At 44.0% G+C, this 11,139-nt stretch overlaps 1 protein-coding gene across 1 annotated transcript in view; it reads left to right on the top strand.

Moving 5' to 3' along the window:
- The first annotated feature begins 1,701 nt into the window (after positions 1-1,701).
- The window catches only part of LOC109925090 (tyrosine-protein kinase ITK/TSK-like), a 45,097-nt gene continuing 35,659 nt past the window's right edge, over positions 1,702-11,139 (top strand). Inside the window, exons 1-6 of the mRNA XM_048603479.1 lie at positions 1,702-1,710; positions 5,725-5,806; positions 7,129-7,257; positions 8,599-8,636; positions 8,936-9,111; positions 10,754-10,819. Of these exons, the coding sequence (XP_048459436.1) occupies positions 1,702-1,710; positions 5,725-5,806; positions 7,129-7,257; positions 8,599-8,636; positions 8,936-9,111; positions 10,754-10,819 (500 nt within the window). The remainder of the gene's footprint in view (positions 1,711-5,724; positions 5,807-7,128; positions 7,258-8,598; positions 8,637-8,935; positions 9,112-10,753; positions 10,820-11,139) is intronic.

Below are 11,139 nucleotides of genomic sequence, written 5' to 3'. Positions count from 1 at the left end.
ATGGTGATGGTGATGGGGAGGGATGGGGATGATGGTGGTGAGGGGGTGGGGCAGGGTGATGGGGGTGAGGGGGTTGGGGGTGGTGATGGTGATGGGGAGGGATGGGGATGATGGTGGTGAGGGGGGTGGGGGTGGTGATGGTGATGGGGATGATGGTGGTGAAAGGGAGGGGCAGGATGGTGATGGGGATGGTGATGGGGAGGGGTGGGGATGATGGTGGTGAGGGGGAGGGGCAGGGTGATGGGGGTGCGGGAGAGGGGGTGAGGGAGTGGGCGGGGTAATAGAGGTGATAGTGGTGAGGGAGAGGGAGTGATGGGGATGAGGGAGAAAGGGGGCGATGAGGATAAAAAGGCTGGGAGACCACACATTGCTTTGACTTGCATTCAGATCGCCATCACAACAAAAGAGGAGTCTTAGTTTGGGCTGCTCTTGTAATTTGACCTTTTGGTCTGACAGAGGCCCAATCAGTCTAGGACCCACAAGTGAACGTGAACCCAGTCAGCTTGGCACCCTCTTCTTTATACTTTCCTAAGCGTAGGTAAAAAGGCCGATACTTCCTCCTCCGTTGCTAGAGTTCTCTGACTGAAGATCAGTCTGACTCACACACTGTCACGATCTTGAGTAGTTCAAGGAGGCAGATCCAAATCCACCCACAAGAAAGAGAACAGTCCCCCAGCTAGAGTGGAGATCGAACGCCCTGTAGTTTTCACCAACCTGATCCACAATGACCATCCAGCTGAATGAACCACCTGCCCCCCCTACAGGGAGTGCCAGTTTATTTAACATCAGAAATGTTTCCATGTGTGTTGTAGGCCCAGGCTATGGACCATGATGGTTGTGGCACCAATTTCCTTTGTGTGACATGGCTAAATCTCTCCTGCTTTTGCTGCCGTTGGCCTGTGCTGGAAGGATTTGCAAGTTAGTACTCAACTGGTTTGTCTGTGTTATGAACACACCTTCTTTGGCCATCAGGTCCTGGGTGGAACTCAAGCATCAATCCTCTGGCTCAGTTTCAGGGACAGTACCAATTGAACCATAAGACCTCCTTCAACATTTACTGCATGTCCCAAACTGCCTAGTGGTGATGAGCTGCCTTGCTGAACTACTGCACAAGAACACTAGAACTAAGAGTAGGAAAAGGCCAATCAGTCTATCAAGATTGTTCCACCATTCAATAAGATCACAGCTGATTTGACCTCCACTTTAATGTCTACCTCCTATAAGACACTTGTAGATCAAAATTCTGCCCAATTTAACCTTGGCTTGTAGGGTTATGGGGTTGGGATGAAGAAAAGGCATTGAAGTGCTCGATCAGTCATGATCATATTGACTGGCAGAGCAGACTTGATGGTCTGAATGGCCCAAGCCTGTTCCTATCATCTAATGTAGAGTATACTCAATGATCCAGCCTCCACTGCTCTCTGGGATTGAGCATTTTTCTTTAAGAGAAGAAATTCCTCTTTATCTCCATCTTGTTAGGAATACCCTTATTTTTAAACCATGCCCCCTAGTCCTAGAATCCCCCATGAGCGGAAACATCCGCTCAGCATCTGCCCTGAGAAGCCATCGCAGAACCATAAATATTTCAATAACATCGCCTCTCATTCTTCAAAGCTCCAGTGTGGGTAGGCCTAACCTCTTAACACATTCATCTTAGAAATCAGTTGAGTAAATCTCCTCTGAAGTGTTTCTGAAGCAAGAATGTCTCTTGTAAGTAAGGATTGCAAACTGTGCAAATTACTCCAGTTCAGTCTTATCAAAGCCCTGTACAGTTGTAGTAAGGTTTTTCTATTCTTCCCCTCTTGCAATGAGGACCAACATTCCAATTGCCTTCTTACTTGCTGGACCTGTACGTTGATTCTGATTCTGATTTCGGGCCTAGGCCCGAAACGTCAGCCTTCCTGCTCCTCTGATGCTGCTTGGCCTGCTGTGTTCATCCAGCTCTACACCTTGTTATTTCAGATTCTCCAGCATCTGCAGTTCCTACTATCTCTGAAACCATTTAAGTCATGTCCTGTTTTACTATCTTGGTGCAAAAGTGGATAGCCTCACGTTTTCCCATATTATATTGCATCTGCCTAATTTTTGCCCATTCACGTAACCTATAGACTTAACCCATATCCTTTTGCAGACTCATTTTGCAGACTCCTTACAGCTTGCATACCTGCCTATCTTTGCAGCATCAGCGAATGTGGCTACAATACAGTCAGTTCCTTCATCAGTCATTAACGTAGATTGTAAATAATTGAGGCCCAGCACTTATCTCTGTGCACTCCACTAGTTATAGTTTCAAATGTGAAAAATGACGCATTTATTCCGACTTGCCCTGTAGCACAAAGGAAAGTAGGAGAACAACTTTACCCAGTGAGTGGTGCATGCAAATCTCACTACATAAGGAGTGCTTGAGGCAAACAGATATTTTGGGGGAATGTTAGATAAACACATGAGGGCAAAAGGAATATAAGGACTTGCTTGATGGAGTTACATGAAGAGAAATTGGAGGATTATGTGAAACATATACCCTGGCACAATGGGCCAAATGGGCGCATTTTGTGTTGTCAATGTATTGTAAGTCATGCATTGCTTGTGCAGAGTCCCTGAGGTTGTGAAAAGGCCTGTATAACTGCTAAAATATTCTACCTGCTACTTTAGTTTGCAAATGTGGCCACGTAAATCTCCACGAAGGAAACCAGAATGGATATTTATATTGAAGAACTGCATCAGATCTGATATATGGTGAATTGTCCTATTTCCTATCAGAATCTAATTGAGCCACAGAAGTTTGCAAATCATTACAGATGAAGAGAGGCTATTCAGTTCAAACTTACTCACTCATCGATAAGTTCTAGTACTATCTGAGTGAGACAATCAGTTGCTTCCCAAATATTTTAGAGATATATCTTCCATTACTTTATCTGGAATTTTATTCCACACATTGTTCACACTGTCTGAGAAATAACTTGGTATCAGTTCTAATATTGCCTGTAGCTATTTTGATCCCTTCTCCCACTATCTGAACCAAATCATAGGCCTGTGGTTTAACTTAAAGAAATATCTTTTTCTATATCCTGAATCATCTTATATCCCTTCGTAAGATCACCTTGGGCTGTAATGCTTAGTCTCTCATGATGCCTTGAACCTTTGGCACAGGCCTGTAAGAAATCTTGTTCAGACATGGGTGATTATCCACCTAGCTCATTTCTGCTGTGCCTGTTGATTTTCTTGGTGACAGAGATAGACACAGTATTCAAAGTGTGGTCTGACCACTGGGAGTTTTGATCGTCATGTTCTTTGACTGTGTATTTCTGACGCTTTTGTCATCTGTCGCTCTCTGTTGGTTGGCTCTGTTGAGTGTTGTATTGACTTAAAATCTTGAGCCCTTTTCAATCTTCACCCTCAACCCCTTAAATGCCATTCATGGAATCTCCCTGTTTTCCATCTATTAAATACAGGGGGAGGACTTTGAACCTTCTCTACTGTTCATTCAGATTGTGGCTGGTCCATTCATCAATCCCATCTATCCATTTATGCTTTATAATACCTTTGTACTCTAAATACACCAGAAAGTTGCTGAAATTTTCAGTAATTCCTCATCCAAAGCCTCTGGTGGAGAGGGTTCTAGGTTTCCTTCAGGTGACAGGGGAAAGATTTTAAAAAGACACAAGAGACAACTTTTTTATGCAGCGAGTGGTTTGTGTGTCAAATGATCTTCCAGAGGAAGTGATGGATGCGGGTACAGTTGCAATGTTTAAAAGACTCTTGGATATATTCATGATTAAGAAATGTTTGGAGGGGTATGGGCCAAGCGCAGGCAGGTGGGACTAGTTTAGTTTGGGATTATGGTCGGCATGGACTGGTTGGGCTGAAGGGTCTGTTTCTCTGCTGTACGACTCTATGACTCTATTTGCTCTTGTGATATCTGTTTTGGAAAAGCCATCATTTTTGCCCGTCCCTAACTGCCTCTGAGATTTTGAACCACTGCAGTCCACTATAGAGATGAGGGAGCGAGTTCTAGGATTTTGACTCAATGACACTGAAGGAAGGGCAATGTTTCCAAGCCAGGATGGTGCACGACTTGGAGATACACTTGTAGCAATGTGTCTTTATCCTTCTAGACTGTATGTTGGTTGGTGTGAAGAGTGCCTGAATCTTAAAACTATGCTCATGCTGTTTTCAACTCCACCTCAAGAGAAAAATATTTTTTCTCCATCTGTCCTATCAAATCCTACAATCATTTAAAATACCTCAATTCACCATTCATCAATCTTCAATGTCCAATAGAATACAGACCTAGTCTGCACAACCTGTCCTCAGGATGGAGTTCTTCAGGTTCAGCTATCAATCTGGTGAACCTACACCATCTTCAAGGTTCAAAGCATCTTGTTTTATGAAGTGTGATATCCAGAGTTAAATGCAGTATTCAGGATGTGATCTGCCGCGAATACTATTCAAATGAAGCATCACTTCTGCAATTTTTCCATTTCAGTCCCTTGAATTAAAGGCCAACATTCCATTTGGCATTTGGACTCATTTTGAATCCATGCAATGGTTTTGGCGCTTTATGTGGATGGACCCCAATCCCTTGCGTCCTCCACAGATCCTTACCTCTCACCATTAACAAAATAAATCTACTATTTCATCATTTGCTTTAAATTCCATCGCCATTGTTACATATTTTGTCCAATTCCTGTTGCCATGTCTAATCAGTCTCTTTGGCATCGGAAGGGCCTGCATTCAGTGAATGAATGTAAACTTTTAAAATATTCTTTCACAAGACAGCAACATCACTGGTAAGACCGTCCATTGTTGCCCATCACCAATTGCTCTTGGTCTGAGTTGCAAGGCCATTTTGTTGGGCAGTTTAGAGTCAGCCACATTATTGTGGATCTGGAGTTACATGTAGACCAGATTCCCTTCTCTAAGAAACCAGATGGGATTTGAATGAGAATGACTAATAGTTTTATGGTCTGCACTACAGAGGCCAGCTTTCAATTTCAACTTTTTAAAATTGCATTTAAATCTTCTATGGTAGGATTTCAACCCATTTTCTTGGACCGTTTGTCCAGGACTCTGGACTACCATCCCTATGACATTATCACTCTGTTACCAGCTACCTCTGTATATACATGATGAAAGTGGAAATAGGAGTAAGGGTGACACAATAGCTCAGTGGTTAGCACTACTTCCTCACAGCGACAGGGACTCAGGTCTGATTCCACCCTCGGGCGACTGTGTGTGTGGAGTTTGCACCTTCTCTCTGTGTCTGTGTGGGTTTCCTCCGGATGCTCCGGTTTCCTCCCAAAGATGAGCAGGTTAGGTGGATTGGCCATGCTAAATTGCCCATAGTGCCCAGGGGTGTGCAGGCTAGGTTGACTGGCCATGGGAAATGCAGGGTTACAGGGATAGGGTAGGAGGTGGGTCTGGGTGGGATGCTCTTCGGAGGGTCGTTGAGGACTGGATGGGTCGTTGAGGACTGGATGGGTCGAATGGCCTGCCTTCACACTATAGGGATTCTATGACATCTGAAACTCACATCATGGTGCCACCTAGTGTCCAAAGCATGTAACTCCATCATCGCAAGAAACTATTTACATAGGCAGTTCAAACACTAAAGTTTGAACAGAAAAGCTGTAGAAACAGTGCACATTTGCAGACTCTCAATGATATAACTACGCTCTGTCATTGATAAAGACACACTTTTAAAAAATTGTCTTTTTTTCCCAGGTTGTTCACGAGCATTATATTTTGTACGTATTCGCCCCCAGCAAAGAAAGTCGACAAAAATGGGTGAGCGCGCTCAAAGAAGGTGAGGAGACAAAAAAAAATCCATGCAAATACTGAGCTGTGTAATTCGGTGGGATTTGTGACCTCAGCAATGGATTGGTCCAATCATAGAATTATATATCAGAGAAAGAGGCCATTTGGCCCGTCATCCCCATACTGTCTATCTCAAAGAGCTGACCAACCCATCCTACTAGTGGGTAGATAGGGTTGAGGGAAAAGGAGAGGAGGTATTTAGGGTTAGGATATGAGATACGGAGAGAAAGCAGGTGAGTGGAATTAAGCAACATGGAACAATGTTTGAGGTCAGTCCTGAAAATCCAGCAAGTCTGTTAGGTCTATCAGTCCTGCGCTGATATTAAAAAGAAGGGTGAAAATAATTTAGAAGGGTCCATACCCGAAATGTCAGCTTTCCTGCTCCTCTGATGCTGCTTGGCCTGCTGTATTCATCCAGCTCTACACCTTGTTATCTCTGAAAATAATGTCCTATTTGGATTCTAATCAATAACTGGAGGCATACAAGGAATACAAGTGGATGCAATCCCAAAATAGGAACTAGGTTGTTCAGAAGTCAGAAAGCACTTTTCCAAACTGGAGAGAATGCAGATGAGATTTACCAGGATGTTGCCTGCGCTGGAGAGTTTTAGTAATGAAGAGAGATTGGACAGGCCAGGACTGTTTTGCTTAGAGCAGAGGAGGTTGAGAGGGGAGATGATTGAGATGTATAAAATTATGAGGGCAAAAGTCGGCATAGACAGGAAGAAGACTTTCCCCTTGATGGAGGGATCAATGACTGGGAACCATAGATTTAGGGTAAGAAGCAAAATGTATAGGGGGGATCTGAGGAAAAGTGTGATGGGAATGTGGAATTCACTGCTTGTATGGGTGGTGGAGGCACATAATGTTTAAGAAGTATTTAGATGTGCACTTGTTATGCCAAGGCTTATAAGGCTATTGTTAGAGAATGGGATTAAAATAGTTAGGCAATTGTTTCTGACTAGCACAGACTCAATGGGCCAAAGGGCCTTTTTCTGTGCTGTAGATCCCTATGACATAGTGGAAATCTCCCAAATTACTGTGGTTGCTTTGGAGAGAATCAGTGGACATTTTGAAGACTGAGATTGATAGATGATCTTCGGGTAAAGGTATAGAGGGATATGTAGCTAAGGCAGCTAAATGACTTAAGAGGTGAGTTACGATCCAATTGAGCAGGCTCAAGGGATCTGAATGTCTTCTTTCCATGTTGCCTATTGGAGATGCACAATGAATTTGGAACTCAGAACTAATTGTAACTGATGCAGTTTTTTACTATTGACGTCACTTTCTGTCCTCTTCTTTGTCTTTCAGAAACTAAGAACAACAACATTCTGATCCCTAAATACCACCCAAATTTCTGGGCTGAGGGCCACTGGAGGTGTTGTGCACAGCCGGATAAGCTGGCTATGGGGTGCCTGTTATATGACCCTAACAGAGACTGTACGTTGTTACTCTTACTCCTGTTGTCTACCATATTGCGATGTTTCATATTAAAAAAATTTCCTTCATTCAAAACAGGTTTAGCTTCCTCCCTTCCCCCCCTTGATATTGTAGTGAGCCCCAGGTCTAGTCGTTGCTCAGCGCAGATTCAGCTACTGGGTGGGGTGTGGCAACAGGCCTCAGTTAAGGAGAATTTCTGTTTCCATCTTAGAATTGTTAACAAGTGAGAAAAATGTAGGGCACAGTGTGCATAACGGGCTGGGTTCGGGACAAAAACATATTTCCTTTTACTTCACACCATGGGATATTGATGCATTATGGTGGATGAGAGACGTGTAAAATCATAAGATGAAGAAGAGGACATTCAGCCCATCATATCTGGTCACCATACAACGAGACCATGGCAGATCTGATAGCCCTCAACTCCACTTTCTTGCCTTTTCGTTTCCTTTTTGATTCATGGGATGTGTGCATTATTTTTGAATTAAGTTCCTACAGCGCTGATAGAGGCCATTCAGTCCATTGAATCTATACTGATCTTCTGAAGAGCATCCCACCAGCACCCATCCCCCACCTTATTACTGTAACCCTGCATTTCCCATGGCTAACCCACCTATCCTGCACACTATGGGCAATTTGGCATGGCCAATCCACCTAACCTGCACATCTGTGGACTGTGGGACAAAACCGAGTAGATGCAGGGAGAACATGCAAGCCCAGTCGCCTGAGACTGGAATTGAACCTGGGTTCCTAGTGGCACGAGGCAGCAATGCTAACCATTGTGCCCCCAATTTTGTTTGTTGCCCGTTCCTAATTGTCCTCGAGAAGATGGTGGCGAGTCACCTTCTTGAACCCTGTCTGTTGTAGGTGTACCCACAGGGCTGTTAGGGAGGGACTCTCAGAATTTTGACAGTGATGGAACAGTCTTATGTTTCCAAGTCAGGATGGTGATTGGGTTGGAAGGAAACTTATAGGTGGTGTTCCATGTATCTGCTGCCCTTGTCCTTTTGAAAGTTAGAGGTCAAAGGACTGAAAGCAAGTTAAGTGGGTGGGTGGAAAACGTGGGACTTTTTGAGTTCAGAGTTGTTGATTGCAATGGGAAAACCTGAAGTTCTAAGACCCAAAGATTTCAGAATAACATTGCTATTTCTGTGATGGCAGGATCTGGAACAAAATCTCAGCTGGAACATTCTCAATACAGAGCAGTTGGGGTAAACATCACAGAAAAGAATTCAATAATCCCCAAGCATGTGAAGTCCATTGTTTTTCTCTCACATGTGAGGCTGGCGTAGTCTGGGTGATGTCCCGAGGGTCTAAAATCTTACATTCTTGTCTTTTCAGCCAAGAAACCTCTTCCCCCAACTCCGGAACTTAACAAGGTAAGTCTGTTTCATTAAAGAGAAAAGGAACTGCGGATGCTGGAAATCGACAAACAGAAACAGAAATTGTTGGAGAAACTCAGCAGGTGTGGCAGCGTCTGTGGAGAGAAAGCAGAGCTAACAGTACGAGTTCTCGGGTAACTCAAAAATAATTGCTCGGCTTTCGCTCCACAGCTGCTACCAGACCTGTTGAGTTTCTCCAGCAATTTTGGTTTTCGAGTCTGTTGCATATCCTGCTCTCATCAGTTTGTTCCGGGTCCCTCCCAATTTGACAGTGTTACTTTCACTTTACAAACTAGTGGAAACCTTTGCCGCCAGAGCCAGTGGAGCTGGTGGCTGAGCCAGAGTCAGTGGTGGTGGCTCTGTATGACTTCCATGGCCAAAATGAGCAGGACCTGTCGCTGCTGAAGAGTGAGGAATATGTAATCATCGAGAAGATCGATGCAAACTGGTGGCATGCACGTGATAAAAACGGGTAAGGTCAATCCCATTGTAACAGCGTAGAAACAGGCCATTTGGCCCAACATCTCTATGATGGCACCTGTGCTTCAGATAAGCTTCTTCCCACCTTACTGCACCTGATCACATTAACACATTCTTCAATTCCTTTACTCCCTCATGTCTGTATCTAACTACCCCTTAAATGTATCGTCATTTTTCACCTCAACTGCTCTGCGTTCCATATTCTCACCACTCTCTGGATAAAGAAGGTTCTCCTGAATTTCCTTGTTGAGTTATCAGTAATTATATTTATGATATTTGTGAAGACAGTGGAGCAGCAATGGCCAAAGTTTCTGGGAGTAATTCATGAGGCACAGCAGAAATTCATCCCAAGGAAAAAGAAATATACTAAGAGGGGGACAAGGTAACCATGGCTGTCAAGGGAAGTCAGGGACAGCATAAGTGCAAAAGTAAAGCATATATTACGTTGATGATCATAGGGAGGCATGGTGGCTCAGTGGTTAGCACTGCTGCCTCACAGCACCAGGGACCCAGGTTCAATTCCTTGGGTGACTGGCTGTGTGGAGTTTGCACATTCTCCCTGTGTCTGTGTGGGTTTCCTCTGGGTGCTCTGGTTTCCTCCCATAGTCTAAAGACGTGCAGGTTAAGTGGATTGGCCATGTTAAATTGCCCATCGTGTTCAGGGATGCCTAGATTAGGTGGGTTATGAGGGGATGGGTCTTAGTGGGAAGCTCTGAGGGTTGGTGTGGTCTTGTTGGGCCAAAGGGCCTGTTTCCACACTGGAGGGATTCTATAATTTAAAAAAAATTTAGTGGGAAGTCAAAGGATTGTAATGTCATTAAAAACCAGCAAAGGATAACTCAAAAAGCAATAATGGGGGAGAAGATGAAATATGGGAGTCAACTAGCTCCTAATATGAAAGAAGATTGCAAGAGTTTTTTAAGATATATTAAAGGTAAGAGAGAGGCAAAAGTGGACATTTGACAGCTAGAAAATGAGGCTGGAGAAGTAGTAATGGGGAACAAACAAAATGATGGGGGAACTGAATAGACGCTTTACATCAGTGTTCATGGTGGAAGATACCAGCAGCCTACTGGAACTTCAAGAGAGGAAGGGGGCAGAGGTGAGTGTAGAGAGCATCACAAAGGAGAAGGTACTAGGGAAACTGAAATTTGGAAATATCACCAGACCAAATGGACAACACCCCAGGGTTCTGAAGGAAATAGCTGAGGAGATTGTGGAGACACTGGTGGTGAGCTTTCAGGAATCACTGGAGTCAGGGAGGGTCCCAGACTGGAAGTGGCTAATTTAATACCCTTGTTTAAGAAAGGAGGGAGGCAAATGACTGTATAAAGATGTGCAGGTTAGGTGGATTGGCAATGCTAAATTATCCATAATGTTCAGGGGTGTGCAGGTTAGATGGATTGGCAATGCTAAATTGCCCATAGTGTCCAAGAGTGTGCAGGTTAGGTGGATTAACCATGAGAAATGCAGGGATACTGGGATAGGGCAGGATGTCCTGTGTCCACACTGTAGGGATTCTATGATTCTTATGAGGAAAGGGTGAACGTGTGAGGCTTGTATCCACAATGGTTTAGAAGAGTAAGAGGCCTAATCCTGTAGTAATCATCACTCTTGTTTTGGGCTCCATGCAGGATGACCGGGTATATCCCCAGCAGCTACGTGGTGGAAAAGAGCCCTGAGAATCTACAGGCCTATGAGTAAGAACCTTCCACTTTATATTTTTATTCAGTTCATTTTCATCTCTCCCCCACCAACCCATAGAACTGTGTATGTGCATATATCTATATATGTCTCTGTGTGCCTGTGTGTGTGCATGTGTTTGTGTGTGTGCATCTGTGTGAATGTGTGTACATTTGTGTGTGTGTGCATCTGTGTGAATGTGTGTATGTTTGTGTGCGTGTGCATCTGTGTAAATGTGTCTACGTTTGTGCGTGTGTATCTGTGTGAATGTGTGTACGTTTGTGTGTGTGCATCTGTGTGAATGTGTGTACGTTTGTGTGTGTGTGCATCTCTGTGA

The sequence above is a fragment of the Rhincodon typus genome, chromosome 12, assembly GCF_021869965.1.
Source record: "Rhincodon typus isolate 14 chromosome 12, sRhiTyp1.1, whole genome shotgun sequence".
Lineage (NCBI taxonomy): Eukaryota > Metazoa > Chordata > Chondrichthyes > Orectolobiformes > Rhincodontidae > Rhincodon > Rhincodon typus.
The sequence above is the reverse complement of the archived record's forward strand: the minus strand, read 5'-3'. Positions and strand labels throughout refer to the sequence as shown.